Raw genomic sequence first — 24,584 nt, 5'->3', positions numbered from 1 at the left:
GTAATATTCTTTACAAAGCACAAAAATGTCGGCATTCACCTCAAAAGCTAACCAAACCTTTAAACATACTTATTCGGAAAGGATATAGTTACGATACTGTTGTCAAGTCATTAAGGATTGCATATTTTGGTATTAATATTGGTTCACTCATAGGGTCTTTGCATCGGAAATAAACACATTTATTCTAAAACCAGTTGTTGGCATGATACGGGTTATGTTCTTCTCATATATTTTATGATGGTATGATACTAAACCCCTAACGGGAGGGATTGTACTTGATTTTCATATGATGAAGACATAATCTTTCAATAGGTTTAATTGAGGTCTGGAGCTGGCATGTCAGTAACTGCTAGTAGTCCTTTGTTCATTTATGTATCAATTTTTTTCATTTTGCTTAGTTTCTTTTGTTACCTATTTTGACATCGGAGTCGGACTTCTTTTAAACTGAGTTTTACTGTGCGTATTACTATGTGTTTCTTTATTCTACATTGGCTAGAGGTATAGGGGGAGGGTTGAGATCTCACTAAACATGTTTAACCCCGCCGCATTTTTGCGCCTGTCCCAAGTCAGGAGCCTCTGGCCTTTGTTAGTCTTGTATGGTTTTTTTAATTTCATTTATATGTTTTGGAGTTTAGTGTGACGTCCATTTTCTCTGAACTAGCACACAATTTTATTTAGGGGCCAGCTGAGGACCACCTCCGGGTGCGGATTTTCTCGCTGCAATGAAGACCCATTGGTGGCCTTCGGCTGTTGTCTGCTCTTTGGTCGGGTTGTTGTCTCTTTGACATATTCCCCATTTCCATTCTCAATTTTAGTATGTATTATTCAGTAAATATTGAATTTTCTAACTATAAGACTTGTATAGTCGGTCTTACTACAATTAAGATCAGCAATGTCACTACCATATCACTACATATAGCAGTTTGCACTAAGATTTTGTTACGCAATTTAAATGTGTTGGTATGGTGACTGTGTTCTAGATGTAAGATTACAATTACTTCTTCATTTGTATACCTAATCAAACAAAAATTTCATTGCTTCACAAGGATCGTTTTTTTTTTTAACTTTTTCATTCTCATCAGAAGTAATAAACGTGATATGAGATAAGACATTTTGTCATGGTGTATATTGATAAATCATGTTTCTAGTATAATCATAGATATTTCCATACCCATGTTAAAAAGGAAATAAAATATAAAATGAGCAAATAACATTAAACGTCAAAAACGGACAAGCAACACCATGTAGTCATTTAGTGATTCATTCAAAATATACGTAAAAACGTAAGATATCACAAAATACGACAAAAAGAGGACGTAAATTGCAACTGCAACGCATACAGAAGTAAAAAGAAACCAAAGATGACATTGTCGTAAAATATTGAACACAAGATTTGGCAAGAAATTTTATTTATTTATTATTTTTGTTATTTTTGAGTCATACAATTCATAAAAAATGTATTGCAATATTTTTGATCGGTTACTCCTTTTGTTATCGATGTTTGGTGTTTCAATATTTATAAAAGATTCATATGTGTATAAGAAAACTATTTTTTATGAATATTATCTCTTGAAATGTACACTATAGATTATTTGTTTTTACAACAACTAAACTTAACATAAAATAGCTTATAACTTATAAATCCATTTGCTTGGCATACACATACACCTTATCTTCACGGGCAATGATCACTGATTCTGACTGAGAATCGAAGCAGATATATGGAAACCAGTCCGTTGACAATCCCGGAATCTTTGAAATTATGATTTCACTCTTTTTGTCATTTGGATTTATTCTATGAACGTTATGTGAGTTCTTACAAGAGACAAGAATAAACCCATTATCGTCAACTGTTATTCCTGCTACTCCAACCATATAGTTATTACTGATGATAAACAGTTCGTTACCATCCTGATCAAAACAAGACACTTTGTTTGCATTATATTCTTCGGTGCATAAAATACGATTTTCACTATCACTACAGATATACCAAGGCTTAAATGGCATATCAATAGTCTTAATTTTCTCTCCGTTCAAATCAAATACTCTTAAGGTATTATCATCACAGCCTACAAATAGTTTGTTGTTCATGTACATAATTCCATGACATTTTTCCTTTATATCTATTTCGAAAATTCCGCTTTGGTATAAATCTACTATCACAACTTTACTATCTCTGAATAATCTCACTGCAACACGTTTGTTGTCAACAATAGCTATTTTTCTCGGCCCTTTCGATAAAGGTACAGTGCGTTGGTCTATTCCATTGGTATTGTAAAGAATAAGTTGCTTTCCGATGAAATCAGCAACTAATAGGGTTTCACTAAGCATTTTAATGTCACAAATTGAAGCTTTATCCACCACAAACTGATTCTTTAATATATACTTGTCTAACACATTGACAACTGTATGCTGTGTTGATGCAAGTGTGTGTTTCTCATTACACACTTCACACATGGCTTTTTCGCAATTCTCACACCAATAAACTGCAACTAAACCACATGACTTGCACCTGAAATGGTATCGTTATATATTATATCCATGAATTGAAAACTAGTGGCTCTAAAAAGCCTGTATCGCTCACCTAGGTCTATGTGCATTTTCAACAATGGACACTCTCAAACATTGTAGACAAGAATAATTCATGACTAAAATCACTTTTTTGTTCATCTTGTATATATTGCTGATCATTTATTCAGTTTACAGTTTTTCTCTTTGTTTTCCCCCAAAAGAGGGTAAACAAAATCGTTATTTAAGAACAATCACTACTATAAAGAGTCAGCAAACTATTTTGGTAGATCTTCTCTTGTTGATCATGTTTGTTATATAAACTTTCTATCTATCTTTTCTAGTTTTCAGGAAAATAGGCAAAAACGCCAAAAAATTGTACAAATCGTACTTAAAGAACACTAACTCCTATAATGAGTCGACTGACGAGTCAGCTCTGCTGACTTAGTTGTAGATCTTGTCATGCTCATCATTTTTGCTATTTAAAGTCTACCTATTTATTATAGCTTTCAAGATAATAGGGAAAACAATCAATATTGGTAAAATCGGCATTAAAGAGCAATAACTCCAATAATGTGAGGAAAGGGCAAAATTTCGTGAGTTTCGTTTTTTTTTCTGAATACAAATTTATCAGGAACGCGCAAGCCCCAAATGTATACAACCCAAGACATCGAGCACAAAAGCGGGAACCTGTTCAACTTATCTTTTTCTATTTTCTATTTTCCACATCTTTGTGAACAGCTTAGTAAAGGTATGACGAAATGTGTCTCTTCATTATTTATAGTAAAACTAGCTGTCAAATTTGCAATCTAGATAATGATGTAAAATTGAAAAAAATTGTCTGTAAAAACTTACTTTATCTGCTTATTCCATTCGCGATCTGTAAAAATAATTAAATGAATTTATTATTAATTCAAAATTGACACTGAATCTTAAAATCGTTCAGCAATTGCAATAACATTAGATATATTATAATATACAGTAGAGTTATCCAATATACGTAGATCACAAATTTATACTTCATAAAGCTGGTAAATGCTGTAAATATGACTTTGTTATTTCGTGAAAAGAACAAAATAATAATCAAAAAGCAAATGTTAAGAGAACAATAGAAGGTCTTTCCACCCCAACTGATGTATTTGGATAGGAAAATATTCACTACCGGTTTGAAATGTAAAATTCTGGTATCCGATAATAGCTTAATTTTTGCTGATTAAAAAAAAAATGGTTTTTACATACATTTGCTTAAAATAAAGGAAATAATCTGGTACATCCGGTTGAATCAATTTTACCTCCGGTTTCATTTGAACCTTACTTTACACTGATTTTTGTAATAAAAAGTTTTAGTGAGTTTTACTTGAAAATAATTAAAAAATAACTACTTCCGGTTAATAAAGGGTCACTTCCTTAACATTTTTGGTTCAATTTCCCTTAGGTTAAGCTGACCGTAGATGGATTCGGTTTTTTTTAAAAGTCGTTTTTGGTCCTATAGCTTTTTACGTGTTTCGGTATTTTTAAATCCTTGCTTTCAATGTTTGGCTGTGAGTTTCCTTTAGGTAAATCCAGAAAAGCGCTAAAAACGAATAGCAATTATAAAGTGTTACTTAAATTCATTATTCACTTTGAAATATAAACATTTATTATCCTGAAGAATTTGCAAGAGTATATCTTGTTTTCTCTAATTCTTACACGAATTATCCTTTCCTGACCTAGTCAAAATTCGATTAAGACGTCAAATCTTCTTGCTTTTCTCTGTATTTTCTATTGTCACGTCATGTAAAAAGGCGACCATGCCTGATGACGTCACATAGAAAGAACACATCTTTTTGCAGATCATTCGAAAGAAAGGATTGAATTTGTCTGCATTTCGTTTAACAATCATTAGAGAAACAGATTCCACAACCAAATCTTGTGGAATACAATATTTATCCGCTCTCGACATAGAATACGTACCGATTGTCTCTTCGGGAAATCCCTGAAAGTAAACATTATAAAGGGCACATAAAGGCATAGCAAATACGCGATTTCCTTAATTCAATTGAATATGTACAACTATACAAAACACGTTATTTATCATACAATGTACCAAGAGAAAAGCAAAGAAGCGGATTTGCGTTAAACAAATTCTTTGTATGTATACTATTCGACTTACTGTAAACCAACTTATTTTCGCGGATACTTTATTTCGCGTTTAGCCCTTACTAGCCCACTTCGCGACGGTTTAATTTTGCGATTTTCAAATTTGCTTGATGTAGTTGAATGAGGAAAGATCCAAGAATTACATATTCGCGACGATTTAAATTCGCGTTATTTTTCTACTCGCGAAAGACGCGAAAATTAGTTGGTTTACAGTATACCAATTTATGATACTAAGGTTTCGTTAATAACGTAAGTACACATAATAAGGAAACACATAAATTCATGATTATCTTGAGTTAAATGTAGCTAAATACTTGGCATGTTACTTTGTCATTATTCGTCACGGGTTAAATTAATTGAATTTTCCATGAAACCTCTATTCCAAAACAATATTCAGTAAACTGCGGTATAATATTAAAACAAGGCGATGTGGCATTATTGCCAATGTGACAATTATGCCAAAAAGACAAAGAGACATGCCTTCAACCTCACCTTAGATTTCTGCTGCTCTATCCATACGTCAATTATTTCTTTTGCTTCATGGTTTTCGTTGTGTTCCGAACAACAGTACTTTTTCAGCTGACTTAGCTCACTGGCAGTTTTTCTACCCATTTGTTTTGAAAATGTTCCAGTTTTGCATTTATATTTGACGTCGTATTTGATATCCATTCGATACCTCTTGATAACATCATCGACTATTTCTTCTATTTTCGTTCGAAGGTATACAAATTGTGATCTATCTCTAAGCCATTGCCATACCTGAAAGGCTATTGTGTCATTTGCAGTACAAAGAACAAGTTTTGACGTTGCCGACTTGTTTAAATCGAAAACACCGAAACTACTATACAGTGCTAGTCGGGATTTCACATCAGCTTCACTCACATGGTAAATTCGAATTAAGTGAACTAAAATATGGTTAAAGAATGCCGGTGGTAAAAAATCAAATTCTAGGCAAACCCACGGTGTTCTCTGGCAGTTGTTCTTATTGACACCGAAATTATCACTTACTGTTGCAAATGTTCCATATTTAATTAAGCAGGGTATGTAATAGCCTTGCTGGAACGAAAGAGGTCGTCTAGTTTTTGGCCTGACAATTATGTCAAATTCTTCCATTACTTTTAGTAGATGATCTTTATGCTTGAAAAAGTTAAGTTTCGGTACCTTGGTAAACATCTGCTCTATATAATCAATCATAATTTCGCCAGTGTCTGCTATCTGGTTTAAATTATCTATATCAAGATGATGTTGTTGGAATTCACACGGTGATACGAGACATCTGAATGCATCTACTAACCATACCGGATTCAAAATAATATACTCTCTCAGTCTGTGGAAAAAAATAATATTCCCCATCTCATGTTGAACTCGTAGAAATGAAATGACATCTTCCTCATTTGTCACTGGAAAAGTACTTTCACGACCAATTTTCATAACATCTTCCAAAGAAACTATATTTTCCTTATCACTTTTGACTTGTAACTGTTTTTCAAGATGTATCCATGATAATGGAAGTTCGTCTTCCCAAGAAGACATGCTTTTGACAGTTTTCCATATTTTTGAACGAAGAATGTCAAACTTATTTTTATCTTTATCTTTGTTTGAGAGGTAGACAATGTCTCTTATATGGAACCGTTTGGGATGAGAACCAACATTTTCTTCCAAGTGATGTTTGAAGCTTTTTGTAACTTTATGGAAATCCTATAGAGTAGAAACACAATAATGAAATAGTTTTAAGAAAAGTTTTTTTATCTGTCGGTTAGTTCATGATTTATAGACTTATACCTCGAATTTGACGCGAGTTTTCATCTCAGTACCAGAATCTATGACAAACGAGACGATTTTAATTTAGAAATTATAAATTTTCTCCACCTTAGCAGCAATATGTCAACTTCACTTGCATATGGGATATACATTTCCTAACTCTTTCGGTATTCAAGAGCGTGAAGCTATTACTCAAACTTTATAAAATCTCACCAGTGTCTGAGCAGAAAGTTGATGAACCATGGTTATGTCAATGAACGTCTCGTCCTTTTTACTAGAAAGGTTAATCGGAAGATACCGAGACTTTGTTGATAAATATTCCGAATCAACTTCACAAATAATACATGATGGTCTTGAAATATAGATTTCAGGTACTGACGTTGTAAATCATCTTAATCACGTGTTATTGTGTTCTTGTTATTTGTCTTTGTATATTTTTACCTTTATTGTTTATTTCATTTTGGTATCTACTTTTGGCGTGGCTAGGTATTTATACATCCTGCAATTATGTTATTGTGCTATGGTCATTTTTGTATTCTTGTCTTTCATTTTTGCTTATGTACTTTGTCTATATTCCATTTTGATTTTCTTTGTTTAAATAGTTTTTGTTTTAACTGTCTGTCTGTCTGTCTTCTGATAATGGTTTTCATTGCCCAATCTTGGAATCTTTTGTACTTTTTGGCACATATCATATAGTAACGCCAACCCTATAGTTATATAAACGTTTTGGTTGTTGTTTTCAAACTAAAGATAAAACTAACAATATTTATCAACTATTTTTGCAGTCAAAACAGATGGAAATTTTGCACATAATTTATAAACAAACATGAATCAGACTTATTACCGTTACTTTGTCTATCCCTGTACAAACAATGATAACTGGAGGCTCTCTTTCTTCCATCTTTTCTTTTCGATTCTGTGTTGAGTAACAATGAATACAATCCAACCAGTAATTTGTGTATTCTAAAAATAAAAAATTCTGTTTTACTCAACAAAGTCAGCAAAGGGATATCTTTGGAGTCACGCTCATTTACAACTCTGGACGCCTCCCCGGAAAATGTTCGACACATTACCGACATTTCTATTCTTATGAAAACGAAGATATAAAAAGAACATTAAAGTCGACAAACGCGTCAACCATTTAAAAATGTTATCATTGTGTACTCTTTCTATATATTATGATATTGTTCAACCTGACATTGTAGATAAATGATTAAAATAATATACTTGACTTTAACGGGACTACCGTTGTTTTGTTATGTTTTCTGGGTTGTTTTTCGGGATTTTTTTTTTCAATATATGTTTTGATTCTTTTCATAATAAATTTACAAAAGAAACAAAAAAATACTTCAACTTTTTCTACTGATGCAATTTCCCAATCTTCAAAAGGTTTTCTATTCTATTTTTTTGCATGATTTATGTAGAAAAATTGTTAATCCGAAGACTGCATGTGAATGTAAACTGAACAAAAATTCATCATTTAAATACAGAAAATCAAAAGTTATCATCTAGTTTTTGATAATTAAAAACGTTCATAAATTTCAAAACAGTTTTTGAAAAAGATATTAAAAAAAACTGAACCACATACTGGACGTTTAATTATCTGAATGTTTTCACTAGTAAATATCAAGCTGACTGTTACATATCGAACAAAATATCTTTAATTCAGATATTCAGCGAAGGTAACAGATGTTGTTTTCCTCATATTTGCCTCACATCGTTTCACTTGTTTAATATAAAGATGAAGTAACTTTAAAGGATTTATTTAAAGCTACCTTACATAAAGAAAAGATGATTTGGTTTCACTGATTTAACTATATTTTAGTAATTAGAATAGAACAATGTATGCAATAACTAAATGTCAATTTTTCCATTATATTTGAAACGATAAGTCACATTTCATCTTAATGATGAAATATTAAATTCTTCAAATTATTTCAATCTCAATTAGAATCATGTATGTAACACAATTATACCTTTGCTTCACCGTCTGGTATTTGTTTCTGTTTTGATAGCAGATACAAAATGCATTGAATTACCAATTTAGAATACTGTTTTTGCTTACCTCCAATATCGTCTAATTTACCGCCTTCCTGTTGGACTGGCTGAGCTGTTTCGAAACTTGATAAGTCTATAGTCAACAGGTAAATTGCATTCATAGTCAGAAAAGTTTGATGTGTAGCATAAAAATCTCTTTGTCCAGCAAAGTCCCAAAAATCACATTCAGCACATTCTATATTGTCTGTATTGCCCTCACTCTGCAGAACATTGGACAGCAGATAGAGCTGGTCTGTTTCCTTATTTTCAATGGATTCGTCCGTATGAATTTGCTTTGGCTGAAGCTCATGTAAGGGTTTTATTTTTAATTCTGTTGTCTGTTCAGTGTTGCTTTTATTAGTCCTATTTTGTTCGAAGTCGTTGCTTTTCTGTATTGACATAGTTCTAATTGATGTTTCCTTCATACTTTTCATTTCATTTTCATCCAATAATTTACTATCTTGTTGAAAGACATTATGTGAAAAATCGCCTTTGACCTCGGTTAATGTGTGACATCTTTTTGGAGCCACCAATTCAGCGGTTTGGATGTCCTTTGAATCTTGTTTCCTACTTTTTAGACTAATGTTTTCCTCGACCACAGGGGTCGTTTTGTCTTTATTTAACGACTGGTCTGTGGCATTACTGTGAATGCTGATGTAATCAAGTTGTTCTATATTGGCAGAAACTAAAGGCTTCGGATTGCTGTAATCATGTATTTTTGCAGACAACGCGTTCTTAAATTTTCCGTCAAAGTCCTGCTTGTAGCATTTTTCTGAAATATTTTATTCAGTATAACGGAGATAATTGCTTAAGGCATATAGCATGCATGACCATTCTCTTTAAAATGATCAGACATATAACAAATGTGGTTAAATTTATTAAATGCATTTCTTATTGTTAAACCAGTTTGTGTTCCTTTCCCCAAAGAAACATAAATAATTAAAACCATGTTTAAGGGGCATTATCTACGAGATATACATTTTTTAGAACATGATTTTTTGTTTGTTTAATCATTAATGAAAGTGATAAAGTTAAATAATGATTCACTTTTAGCAGCCAGTTTGGTTCAATTTTGTCAGAATAAGCTAACGAACATCCTTGATGAATAATTCAATCTCACTGAATCCGTATTCATGTGACCTTCAATTTTACCCCTTAGCTGGAGATGGGTTACGTGCATATTCATTTAAAGGAAAAGATTGTCAATATTGAAAGTGAAACAAGGATGAACTTTTTGGTTGACTGATTCGATCCACAACAAAATCATTCTTATACGGGCAAAAATGATGATCAACACACCTTTTAACCTACAATTTGAAATCAAACAGACCTAGAAAAACCCAATTGCACGTGAACGCTATCTGTTTATATCTATATATATGTTTATATGGGGTTATATGACCGTCAGAAGTCTTCGGAGGTCATCTCGATGGTAAATTAGATGACGTCTAGACAAAAAAAAACACACGAAATTTTGATACATATAATCGAGTCCATGCATTTTTGGTTGTTTATTTTAGACTTTTTTGTAATTTGGATAAACGTTTAAGTATTTTATAAATCAAATGTAAGAATTCGAGTCAAATCGGTAAACATTATTTAAAACAATTCAAACGAGAAAACGGCCTGGTTTCATGTACAAAACATTCAACGAAAAACTAATGTAATATATAACAACAAACGACAACCACTACAATGCAAGTCATAACTTGGGACAGACACATTTCCTGGGGTTAAATATGTTTATGGGCACCCCCCCTTACGCCGATACCTCTGCTGGTGGACTTTCAGTCCCCGAGGGTATCATCAGCTCAGTAGTTAGTACTTCGTTATTGACATGATTTATAACAAACTTTCTAAAATTGCCCGTTTATAAATTTTGAAATTAAGAAAAAAACTAAGGTTTCAACTCCCTCAGGCAATGTTGACCTTAGATGGATTTGGCTATTTTTATGTCCTTTTTGGTTTATAGCTCTTCAACGTTTTCGGTCCTTATAAATCCTTGACTTTCAAATGTTTGGCTTTGAGCGTTGCTGATGAGGGTAAATCCAGAAAAGCGCTTCGGACGCATGAAATTTATAACGTGTTGTTTTCATTTTTTAACCTTGAAAAGTATTGTAACAGCAGAACATAAGAACAAACTGTAAAAATCAGTTGAAAAGTTAAAGAAAGTTAAAACTACCATACAATAAATACACAAATATAACTCGTATTTAATATGATATAAAATGCAATATAAGCTAAGCAGCAAAGAAATTTTATCTTTGCTTTTACTAGTACTTTCAAAGAAAATATAAAATGCGCAAAAATTCAATTTTTCGTCGAAAATACAAACCTTCACTAAAAATCCACTGTCCGTCTGAAATCCTTACTTTACATCTCCTTACTTCTACGTTAATGCCATCTGTACTTATAACGTCATTAATTTCCTCATTCAGTAAACGTCGCATTAAACAAGTTTTACCGGCTGAATATTTTCCAACAATCATAATTCTAATGTGTCGTCTCTTCATTGTACCATCTTTAGCAGTCCTCAGATATCTTTCTCTATCTTCAAGTGGCATTCGTCTGATAAAATCTGGCATTGCTATTAGTAAAAGTGTAAAAATTCTTCTAAAGATATTTTCATTTAAGAAATTTTATATATATCATTGAATCGAGAAGCCTAACGAATACGTTTAATCAAATGAATAATAAGTGTACATGGATTGTGTTTAAATTTACAGGCTCTATTATCAATATTACGATTGAAATTCGGATGTGATCTTCCCTAAGTAATAAGGTTTCTACATATACAGCAAACCATCCAAAAGCAAAGAAGGATGTCAAGTTCAATATTCAATATTTAACATTCATCCAAGCAACATTCAAAATTTGCTATTTTCATATTTTTTTTCTTTTTACAATTTATTTATCCTTTCAATATTCGATTTCAAAGTTTAATTTTCAACATACAACATTCGAGTTCAATATTCAACATTCTTTGTTTTTAACGATTAACATTCGAGTTCAATATTCAACATTCTTTGTTTTTAACGATTAACATTCGAGTTCAATATTCAAATTCGTTTTTCAACATTCAACATTCAATATCAATATTCAACATTCATTTTTCAACTTTCAATATTCGATTTTCTACATTCAACATTCCATTTCAATATTCAACATTCGTTTTGTAACATTCAACATTAAATTTTGACATTCGACACAAATTATCAAAGATATTCCATCAACTATTCTTAAAAAAACCATTAATTAATGACATATATGACAACCTATTTCGAAAATTTGACACAAAAGTTACACAAACAGAATCTGGGGAAATCTTATGATAAAATGTTTAAATTTGATTATATTTAGGGTCAATGACTGACCTGTTACTTTTAAATATGCTGAACTGTTTCTATTTCCAACGTTGATTTGATACTGTCCTTCACTGTTTTTATCAGTTTGATTTATGCATAACTTGTGAATGCCATCAGACGACTGAACAAATATGTCAGAATTTTCACCAATTGGTATACCGTCTTTTGACCACTTGGCATTGATTTGCTTATCGACCACTTCACAAATAAGAACTGCCCTTAGACCCTCCATGCAACTGGTGTTCGTCAAAGGCTTTGAAAATAGATCTGAAATATAAAAATGTCTTGGCAAATTTATCCACCTGTTTTAACATGTACAAGATTAGACGCTAAATCATAGTATACACAATAGTTCAATGCCAAATTATACTAGTGAAAAAATTATCAATCGAATTAAACACATCTTCAGACATGGATTTCAAAATACGTTTATGTTATTGCCATTTGAATGTCAGAACGAACAGCGTTTGTAAATCTTGATTCATTCGTCAGTGTAGTTTATATTGATAATACTCATGATAATTATTTATTCTAAATGTCGCGTTATTTCCTTTTCGGACTCTATAAATCTATAATTTGAGGCAGGTTATTTCCTTATCGAAAGGAAGAACTGCTTCGAGGAAATGACGCTCAATGAATAGTCAATAATTATATAAACAATATTACTACAATGTTGAAAAATATGTAGCGTATTTGACGAGCTTTAGAATCAAAAGAAAAAGTGAGGCTCGCAGAGATGTTCTACTGTTTCGTAGAGAGTACAAATACATTTATATTTTCCTACACTACGAATATTGTTTCGATTCTGCAACATAATATAATTTTGTCCAACCCAATCATTGAATTGTTTTTGAATGAGATCGACATGACTTAAATGCGGACCGCAATGAGGACCCAAAATTGAATTGTGATGTAAACAGTAATCTGAACATAACCGTTCGCTCGCAAGAGAAGCTGGATACCAGAAGACTATACATGTACAGTATATATATAACCCCCATATAAATGGTCAATCTTAGTCAGGGGAAAATGTGAATAACTTTAACAGACGTAACAAAGATCTGTCATCAACGTGTACAACACAGAATGGGGATAGGTATATGTAAATGAAGTTTTGTTCAGAACAACATTTACAAAAGCGAATGCAAAAAATAAGACACTTTCTCTTGTAAAGATAACATAAACATACCTATAACTTTGACATCGGCTTGCCGTGATACATTATTCACTGTTATTTTATAATCACCACGATCGTCTGACTTCACATTCAAAATTTTCAATTGATGTTTAGTACCGTTCATAGAAATCAGTACTCTTTCAGATGTATCTATCTGATTCCCATCTTTAAACCAGATAGCAGGCATATTATTATTACCAGTTACTTCACACTCTAAAAGACATTCTCCTCCTTCGACACAAGGAATAGGTCGCAGATCAGCTTTGAAGTAAGCTGAATATCAGAAAAGAAATTGTATCAGGGAAATTGTATTAATGTTACGTATCTCTTGAAAACAGGTCTATCATAAACTATCCCCTTAAACATCTACTTAACTAAGATATGAACACTTATTTTGAGAAAGTCTGAAAATGTTTTTAATACATTTATACATAATTTCTAAAATTAGAATAAGGTGCTATATTTATTTTTAACTATGAACCTACTGGCAATATCTATTAAATGTGCAATACAGCTCTGAATTTTGATTGTGATTAAATATTTTACATAGCATAGGTACACAATGTATCTTACACAGAAAAAATGTTGTCTAAGAACTTAAAACTTGAAATTGGACTTTCATCTATTATGGTCCAATATCCAAAATATAAATATTAGATTCTACATATCAAAGAACCCCAAGTTTAATTTTGACCCTTTGGAACGCAATATCGACCAATTTGTTAACGGGGTTAAAAATCTAAAATCTAAATACACATTTAGATTCAGCATATAAAAGAACCCCATATATCCAATTTGTGTTGAATTCAAACATAGTTTGATTTTGAATCCGTTTTGGACCAACTTGAAAACTAGGATCAAAATCAAACACTATAATCAAACTCAGCATATCAAAAAAAAACTCTTGATTTTTTTTGTTAAAATCAAACTAAGTTTAATCATGGACCCTTTGGACCTTAATGTGGACGAATTTGTAAACCGTGCACAAATCAAAAATCTATATTTTACGGTCAGATTCAGCATATCAAAGAACCCCAACGGTGACTTATAGTAGACGCTATTGGACATTTCTCTCATTAGAAAACCACATCTCCTTATTTTATAATAACCTTAAACCAAGACCAAACTGTTTTGAAAAGTTATTCATTGGAAATTTTTTATACTGTTTAGTAAGTGATACATACATTGCACCTTTAACTCTGTACGTCTTGAAATATTCCTTATTCTGATTTGATATTCCCCACTATCGATAGGTTTGACTTCCTTTATCGTCAATTGACAATCGACTCCTGATTGTCTTGTCAGATATTTCTCAGAATCGTTTATTTCATTATCATTGAAGAACCAAATGCAGGTAACATCACTTATGTTTTCAACTGTTTGGAATTCAATAAAAACAGTTTGACCTTCAGTACTAGTAAGTGGTTTTAAATTTGTGGTAAAATATGCTGAAAAAATAAATACAGTTCTGAACAAAATAATTAAAATATTTAACGACGGATTGTCTCTGTTTCTTAAACCCGTCTCATTTTTAAATAATATGTTCGCGGATAGAGGTTCGCAGTTATATTATGCAATCGTAAAATTAAAATGTACTCTTATTTCCTTTTTGATTAAAATTTGAGTCCGTTTAAGAACAAATAAGCACCATGAACAAACCATAAAAATATGAAGACTCTATTTTACTTACGAAGAACTTTTAACTTCAATCCCTGACTTAATCTATTCCCAGCTTTCAGAGTAATTACACCATCATCTTCCATTTTTAAGTCACTGATCATTAATGTGTAATATCTTCCGCCACTATCTTTGATAAAACGAGTACAAGGAAATTGAATAGGTGTTCCATCTTTCAACCATTGTACTGCAACGTCTTTTTTAGAAAGCTCACATGTAATTTTTTCAGATTTACCTTCAATGCCTTTAACCTCTTCTTCGAGGTTTCTTACAAAGTAAACTATAAAAGAGATTTTAATGTTGTATATACTTCAAGTTATTCAAATCTATTTATTTAAACTGTTTTTATTTCATTTTATATTACTATTATTGAAGTAATCTCCGTTGGGAGTGGTTTCAAAGGCTACAAAATATCGTATATAATAAGTCTAAAAACCGTTAAATAACTTTTAAAAAAGTCCATCAACAAGGATTGTTCTCTATTTTGCGACGGCGGAAACTACAAAACGCAAGGCTATTACAAATAGGCCTATATGAACGGGTCAGAAAATATGATAAACATGACCGAAAACAAAACAAGCGTGCACAAATGACTTAAATGAATAGATAATAATTTAATTTTATATTGAAGCTCATTAAGTTCAATGGCATTAATACCATATGATATATACCTGGCCGCTGAACGTAAGGCAAACTATGATCAAACAATCATTAACTTGAAGTAATAAATAATCCAACTTGATTTAGTCAAGTCCATAGGAATCCTGTTAGACGCATAAGTACACCTTACGATATTATCTTCGCCGGATATAGATTACAAGTTGCTTATTGTATCTTCGAAACGAACATAATCACTAAAAATTGTCTTTGGCAAATGAATCATATAAAATGAGGTCATGATCGGCTGATCTTATCCAGGAAACATGTATACATAACAATACTTTTATACGTCGTGTTGATAAATTTGCCTATAGTATATAACCCACAAAACGTAATGTTGACCTCTGAACAATGGAAATGCAGTCATGGTCACATGAACCATGTCCGACAGGCATATCACTATAATCACTGTGTATACCGAATATACTTGGACTTGGACTTCTATATTATTACATTGATGCAATGAATTACCGTCATTTCCCAATTTAATAAAAACCGATAATTTCACATGTGAAATAACCTCGGTCATTTCACTCCTCTGACGCCATACAACAAACGGTGTCGCATCAAAGGAAATTGTGAATGCGTAGAAAAAGATATAGTTCCTCTCATTTTCTACTTTAATTCCATTAAAAAGCTCATTATCAACGTAATAAAAAGAATAACTAATCAAAGAATTCAAATATCGAAAAATATTCAACTCGTGACCGAACAACACCGATATTTCTGAACATTACTTATGATAAAGAGTTGAAAATAGTGTGGATGGAAATTGTACATCTAAAATCAAGCGTTAAACCTTTTCGTACGTGCTGGTCAATTAGCTTGTCTAACTCCTTGTCATGACAAAATGGACCCAGGAAAACAACTGTAACAGAAGAAAATGAGGTTTTGAGAACAAAATCGAAAAATGTGTTATGCTTGGTTTTTGTTATTATTTCAGTTTTCTGATGCTGCATTGTATTAATTTAAATGAGATTCATAATTGCATATTTTGGTGTTCATTTATTCCTTGTTTGAAAAGATCTTATGTTAATTTTTTTTATTAACAATAAATGTATTTTATGGTAACTTTTTTTATACCATACCATTATGATAACATTTATTTATTTAGTCAAAATTAATTGAATTGAATATAATGATTTGTAAATTTAATCTTACGTGTTATTATTTGTGGCATAAATTGCAATTAAATAAGTAATCAAATATTGCATTAAAAAGGAAATGTTATTGTGCAAATGTGCGTGTTTGTATTATATGAACTAACAGTCCAAAGGATAGTTTTTGTACTCACCAATTATCAATATCAAAATGAGGAGAATTGCTGTGCGTGTTGGTAGATGAAACCTCTCTGTAAACAGAGCATGATAGCAAAATTGGTCATCTAATCAATATCTACGAAAACATGACCTAACTATTATACAGGAAAGTTCAATTTTAATGGCATAGAAATTCAAATTCAAATTCAAAATTGCAACAAAATGTATACAGACGTCTACAGGAAATTAAAAATATTTTTTTCTAAAAGGAAACATTCCATTTCGTTTCCAATACTATTACTATCACTTTAATAATAATAATAGTCATCAACATATTATTATTATTATTATTATTATTATTATTATTATTATTATTATTATTATTATTATTATTGAGCAGTTGCGTTTGACTCCGGTCTTAATTGAATACATAGGATTGCCACATTTCCTACCGCAGGTCGGTGGTTATTTCCGAGCACTCCAACTTCCTCTACAAATATAAAGTGACAATCACGATATAGCAGAGAATACTGTAATGGGCATAAAAAACCACCAATCAATCAATCAATCACAAAGTCGTTAGAAATCCTGCTAGAAAAACAAATATATAACATACATCTAATAAAGTTTACCTTTAAATACATGCAAACTAATTTAGAAGTTTAGGGGGAAATTTCTCGAATAAAACGTATACCTCGTTTTGTGATATTACTCTGTGGAATCAACAGGATTTCTGTTTCGTTTCTGAAAAATAATTTCACTACGATCACCAGCTTTCCAAAGTCACAATTAACATCACCATTCTAACAATACGGTTGTCAACATTACCAACTTGCTAGCCTTTAAAACTCATCAATGACACGGAAGATCATAAATATTTCGGTCCGTACTGAACTTAAAATGATAACACGACCAAGTTCATAGTTGAAAAAAAAGCATCTTCATATATATCTAACCAAGTTTTAATGAGGTGTGTGTGAACAGTATTTTTCAGTTATCTTTTGTTTTTGTCCATCATATAATTTTCGACGATAGTTAAAAATGCCTTTATCTTCATTTCAAACTGTCGTTATCAGCCATATTTTCCGTTTCACTTCTGTTACGACACATGTTTTTTTTTATGTTTAATGTACAGTTTGATTTGCCTTCCTCAGTTTTTTTTTATTTAAGGATAAGATATATGTCCCAAGAGTTTAAAAAAATTAAGAGTAATTCTCCAAAATCTAGATTTAACTCATTAAATGGTAGTTCATATCAAATTATATTCAACAATAAGACCACTAGTTATATATGTATTGGATTTACTCTACTAAAAATTCAACTGGTTACAAGTTCAAATTTGCATTTGGCTAACTCACCTAGGTTTATCAAGCAGTGGTTCATTTGTTATTGCTGGAGTTAAAATGCACGCATAATCTGAAAATATATGTGTGTTTACATATAGCATGTATAGAGAGGGTGATTTGGCAAGCAAGAAAGTGTTTTTGCATAACACATCTAATAAATAAAACCCGACTGATTTCTTAATACATGTACCAAGCAATTGATTTAATAATGATATTAGTTAAATAAGTAATTTGGATTAGTTTTATTAAATTAAACATGTTATACTTAACAACATTAAAATATATACGCACAACTGTCTTGCAATTACAACTGTAAGAATTTTGTTTTAACAAATAAATAAAAGTATACCTGATGAAAGTACGTAATTAGTCAGACACTGCTTTTTAAAGCAAGCACAATCTTCTTCTGAAGGCTTGCAATACCTAGAATTATTTTGTCTAAAAATGAAGTCGTAGTTTTCTGTATAGTCACATCTGCACTCAACATCTTGAGTAGGACTTCCTTGATCGAATAGGATTTGGCCTTCCTCGCTACATAGCGATTTAGCAAATACACATCCACTGCTAACGTTTGTTGAATACTTCATGTGGCCTGGTTGATATCGGTCTTTAGAACACGGTCCCGCATCAAAGTTACCACGTAAGATTGTCTTTGTGCCTTTTAATGATAAAAAAATAGTTTATAAGCATAATAAGCTAATTCTCAAGGAATACTTGATATAATCCTCTTGTTTTCGAATAAGACTACCAGTTTTCTAACCGTAGGAATTAAGCTTTTAATAATATTAGTCTATTTTATGTGATTAAGATTAAATCGCAATTTTGAACCCTATTTTTGACATTTTTACCTATTGTGTCTGTTTGTTTTGTTCACACATCGTTGTCAATATAATGGAATTTTATACGACTGTCATACAAGTGATAGGTTTAGCTAACTATAAAACCAGGTTTAATCCACCATTTTCTACACGAGGAAATGTCTGTACCAAGTCAGGAATATGACAGTCGTTTTCCATTCGTTTAATGTGTTTGAGCTTTGATTTTGCAATTTGATAAGATACTTTTCGATTTGAATTTTCCTTGGAGTTCGGTATTTTTGTTATTTTACTTTTTATTACATAAGCAATTTCGAATCTTTAATTTGTTTTGTACTGTTATGTCTACACTTGCGTCTTTATATACTTCATCATCGTTCTCTTTTTTTGTGTATACTCTTCTCGATCACCCTCCTCTTTTTTGTATATATTCTTCTTCATATACATCCTTGTGTACAAAATATTTTTAATCTTTTGATATTATTGTTGTCATGAAAGATGGTGTTTCGAGTATCATTATGACCTTCCTGTGACCTTGACCTTTGACGACTATGTAAACAACATTGATTGTGTGGGACGATTCCGTGTCCGGAACATCACTATGTTATCCTCTTTGATAGGCTTTGATATTTGTAATAGTTGTGCATCACCACAAGATGTTGAGCCATGCACCATTGAAATAAGCCCTGACCTTCATATTTGAACTCAATGTCAAATTTTAGATTTGAAAAAAGTGTCACGCCCATCACATATATTCATTATTTGCAGGTAAAACCTTTGTAGTGCACCGAAGGGCTTTGCCCTATGTTTCAAACCATGTCTATCATCTACACATAAAAATAGTTAAAATCGCCAGTCATTAACAAAATATATAGATTTTAAGATGCCATTAATAGACGTATGTTTGTTGTGATATTTGTTTACCGAATGTTTTTCTATATACAGGAAGACAGCAAACTAACAAGGAAGTGCTACTAGGAGAGGTTTGGTTTTGAAAATGTTATATGTGTCACAAATTTAATTATATTTATAAACAGTTGTACCCATTTAGTACGAATTTATAATATTTTTTGGTATAATTCCATTAAAGAAAAGAATTTTACTCATAAGTAAGTCGTAAATAAACTGACTACGCCATAGTAAAAAAAACCAAAACAAACAACAATATACACTTCATAGAAAACTAATGACTGAGCAACACAAACCGCAGCAAAAACAGGGGATGATTTCAGGTATTTCGGAAGGGTAAAAAGATCCGCCTCATCATGTGGCAGCCGTCGTGTTGCTTATGGAAGTAAACTGGTATCTACATAAACAGTCATATACGCATATTTCTTCCTTTACATTATACATTTGTCGTCCGCCAAAAATATACTGTAGAAACGTACCTCCTCTTTCAAATTCGACTACTGAACAATCTTCAGTAAATCCTCCAGTCAGATCATTCTGAATGCAGGAATACTTTGATGGATCCGATGGGCAGAATGCTCTGGCTCTCAAAGACCACTGTGATTCGCTTGGACATTTCAATTTGAAAGGAAAACACCATCCAAAAACCTTTAAAAACATAAAGCTCCAATTGTTTTTATTAATATAATATATCATCTTTGTGGACAAACAGTAATATTGATTCAATTGTTTATCTAATTGTTTATTGTAACAGTTAAGGGTTTGGAAAACTTTTAATTAAATCGGATAGATTATTCATACGTCACGGTTAGATATTGTAACTTAAGAAAGTATTGCGAAGTTTGAATTTGCTTAATGCGAATAATGCGACGGCGTGAGTATCGAATAAATAGAACTTGCATTATGACATCTAATACAAACACACACACACACACACACACACATATATATATATATACAAGTCTAAATTGAAAACAACGTTCAAACCTATGATTGCGTTGGATAAAACCCGCAATTTTTATACATGTGCATGCAAAACAAATTTCTTGGTAGAGTGGTCTAAATACAGCACAAACAACATTTTCCAAAAGACCAAAAAAGTGAAAAAGTATATTTTAACAAAACGCATTTGACTAGCAGGTCGAACAACGGATGTTCTTAAATCCTACTGACTGCCATTGGCGATTGCCAAATAAACGGATCACCTATGTAACAAAATGGATATATATATATATATATATATATATATATATGAATGCAGCTTTTCCTAAAATCGTAATAATAAATCTCCCTCTGTTGTCCATTCTTCGAAAATCTTGATAACAAATGCACGCAATAATTTATGAATTAACAGTAAATACGAAGAAGTTAAAAGGGTCCCATTTTACATAAGGAACACATACTAATGGGGTGAAACTATATTAAGATGAGATAAGTATAGGCCACAATAAAGAAAATCAAAATGTCATTACAATGAAAGATTCCAGAATGGAAAACCCCCATCCAGACCCTCATGCAAAACACGTGTCGAATAAAGTTTACACAACCGATGTCTTATAGGAAAGAAAAAAATATGTGTGTATTTCCTAAAGGTTAATACCGAATCGATAATCAAAAGGGAAGTTGTTTTAATGTTGTATTGTATTTCCTCCTTTTTTTATATTGTTAACTTTGTGAGGTTTCAGTTTTAGAATGTATTTAGTAATTTTAAAAGTTCGCACTTTTTAAGCCTAAATTTACACGGTTAGTCATATATATATATACATTAACGCAAAGAAGATGACCATTTGATTTTTGGCGAGAGGAGATGGGTCCTTTGGCACCAAAAGTGGTTCAACCACTGTTCAGCACTGTTTAACAAAGGGGACTGACCTTAGGTTATTGTGTTAAATATATATCATATTAGGGATTTCCAATTTACTATTAACTTCATTCTATTCATTTTCTATTCACTTCCCACCCCTAAATCCGATTAATCAATAGGTATGTTTTGTATATTTGGCGGTAAAAGAACGAAGAAAAATTTTCATACGCATTTAGTTTGCATAATATATCTACATGACGTCGATATTTTCTGCGTTAATAAATTGAGGTTATGAATGACCGTCGGATGGATTCGTATCGAAAATTTTGAGAACGTGCCGAATATTAACCACTTTTACGACTTTTTAACTAATCCACTTTCTTCTGTATTAGCCTTAAATGGTAGGTAGATAAGTATCAATTCATGTGATAGAATTATAGTTATCATGACGTGATATGTATTGAATAACGAATGTACATTTCTTCGTTAGAGTTCTAGTCAATAAAGTACATTCATGGTATAGAAAGAAATAATGAATTCTAAGTTATACTATTCTTTTATAACACATTCAAATAGTTGCTAAATAAATGATATATTTTAAACCACACAATAAATAAATGGATCAAACTGATATAGTGTTGAATGTAGTGCTTTCAACAATGTTACAGTTTGTTTTGTTTGTTTATCAAGTTTATCGGTCGGTTGAACTGGCACAGAAGTTATAAACTAAGCAATGAATACTATAATAATGACAAAAGACAGAAATTATCATTATGGTATCCCTAGTGCCAACTGTTTCTGCTTGATTATCAAATGTCATAACAAAAACATTGGCTTCATTGATTATTTCAAAACTAAGTTTTTTGGTGTTTATATATGTTTACATATTTCATAATTAATTCATTACTGTTTGGGATAAAGCTGCACTATATTCTCATATAAAAATAGACTTACACAGATTAATAAAACTTTACGCAACATCATAAGTGTTTTCCATGTTGTCTCGCTGAAATTATAAGTTAAAGTGGTAGTATGATTGTATTAATCGGTAACGCATTTAACAAAAGCGATATACATGTCCGAGGTTTTAAACGGTAATGATTAAGTATTATAATTTGTTTGTTATTTTCAATTTAAAACTTTTTTCATTGAGAGCAGGTATAATTTGTGTATACCAAAATTTTGTTTACATTTCTCCTGTTTTGTCTAAATCTATTATTCGTATTATCGTGACATCACAAGACGACCAAAATAAACAATTGTGATCGCCAATTATAAGAGTGGACACTTAAAATATGATGTATATATGTATATTTACTTGTGTGTGTGTCTGTGGCTGTCTGTGTGTGTGTGTGTGTGTGTGTGTGTGTGTGTGTGTGTGTGTGTGTGTGAATGCGTGAGATTCTATTCTTTGAAAACATTATAATTAGTGATATTTGCTTTATCATAACTTTACTTGTCCTGCGTATATTATATTAATATTAAATGAAAATGTATAGCAAAGTTCCACAGTTTGACATTGCAAGGAATTCATTGATTATTAATACACAGCATTATTACAGTATTTATGAATGACACAAATATATATATACTTACAGACCAGGAAAATCAATTCCTTATGTTACATCACACAAGTCTTTCATTTTCCTCTTTACATCCTGCATTCAATGTGTGTAACAAGAACTACGATTGAAACGTATATATAAGATTTCAAGATTAGATAAAATCGATTGTGATTGCTTGACAGTTTAATATTGATGAAAAAACAGCAGAATAGGATATTTCTATTATGTTAACATGAACTGTTTATGAACAACTTATGTTTGTTTGATGATAATTTCCTTCTTTTTAACATAGATAGAGAGATAAGTAAGGCGATATTGATTTAAGTGATAAAACTATTCATCAAAGCCTCATTATTATCAAACACGGAATGTGCAAATTGTTCGATAGAGTTCCAAATAGTGTTGAAATTGTTTTACTTTATTTTTGCTTTTAGCGCCTGCATCGTTGTAAGTTTTATGTGTTAATTAGTTTTTAAGAAAATTGTTAGGCACTGTTCCAAAATCTTTTCATCAGAACTAGATAAACACTGTTATTCAAACTACAGCAATGAGGAAAAACCGAAATTATCATCAAATCAATTTCTGACAAGCTCAACTGTTTCTGATTCAGTATCAAAACCCAATACACAAAAACATTTACTTCATTGATTATTTCAAAACTAACAGCTGTTTTATGATGTATATAGTTGTTTACATTTCATATAATACATTGTTATTCATAATTAAAGCAATAACTACCAGCAAAAGATTCTAATAGAAAACAACACTAAAGTAATATATAAAAATAGACTTAGATAGCTCAAAATATCTTACGTATTATCACAATTGTCTTACGTATTTTTTCGCTGGAAAAAAAAATAAAGTCAGTGAATGATAGAATGATTCCGTAAAGGTTTGAACATTGAACACAATTAATATTACTCTTTGAGCTTTCTAACTAATATATATTTAATATTTTAGGTTATTTCTTATTCTGAATTACCGACATTTTTGAAATTAAAAGCAAGCAAAATTATTGTATAAACACATTTTCGTTATAATTCTCCAGTTCTATTCAACTTCATTATTCGTATTACCAGTTTTTATCGCCGATCATTAAAATGACATGTATATATGTATATTTACTGACATGTGTGTGTGTATGTAAAAGGGTGGGTCTTATTCTTGATTGCATAAAAAGTATAGCATAAAACCCAAACTCTAAGGTAATTTCAAGAAAATGGAAATCCATGAAAACTGACAAAATCAAACGTTATCAATCAACGGAACGAGTGCAAAACAACTGTCATATACCTGCCTTGGTACAGCCTTTTTCCGAATCAAGCATTGGGTAAACCAATTTTATAATTGGTCATTTGTCGCTGTATCATTGCAATATGAGACAGCAGTTTACCTGTACTATGCATCTATAAGATAAATGTTAGATAAGCATGTGTAGCAAAGGTCTACACCTAAGTCCAAAACAAGCAATTCATCGATTATTCCTGATTCTTTTTTAATACATAGTTTGATTGTATGCAATGCTGATGTAAACATTGCTTTATGTCAATGCAATACACAAA

At 31.4% G+C, this 24,584-nt stretch overlaps 1 protein-coding gene across 1 annotated transcript; it reads right to left on the bottom strand.

Moving 5' to 3' along the window:
- Positions 1-1,402: 1,402 nt before the first annotated feature.
- Positions 1,403-23,287, bottom strand: LOC127719609 (uncharacterized). Its single transcript, XM_052225833.1, has 19 exons — positions 23,054-23,287; positions 22,412-22,463; positions 20,133-20,301; positions 18,279-18,587; positions 17,942-17,999; positions 17,278-17,327; positions 16,619-16,675; positions 16,124-16,192; positions 14,678-14,944; positions 14,172-14,435; positions 13,000-13,260; positions 11,820-12,077; positions 10,781-11,032; positions 8,474-9,217; positions 7,253-7,371; positions 5,140-6,345; positions 4,462-4,483; positions 3,364-3,388; positions 1,403-2,512 (listed from the first exon to the last, which is right to left on the bottom strand). Exons 2-19 carry the CDS (start codon positions 22,439-22,441, stop codon positions 1,636-1,638), a joined length of 5,037 nt encoding a protein of 1,678 aa, XP_052081793.1. The 5' UTR covers positions 22,442-22,463; positions 23,054-23,287; the 3' UTR covers positions 1,403-1,635.
- Positions 23,288-24,584: the final 1,297 nt, after the last annotated feature.

Source organism: Mytilus californianus, unplaced genomic scaffold (assembly GCF_021869535.1).
Source record: "Mytilus californianus isolate M0D057914Y unplaced genomic scaffold, xbMytCali1.0.p SCAF_11, whole genome shotgun sequence".
NCBI lineage: Eukaryota > Metazoa > Mollusca > Bivalvia > Mytilida > Mytilidae > Mytilus > Mytilus californianus.
The sequence above is the reverse complement of the archived record's forward strand: the minus strand, read 5'-3'. Positions and strand labels throughout refer to the sequence as shown.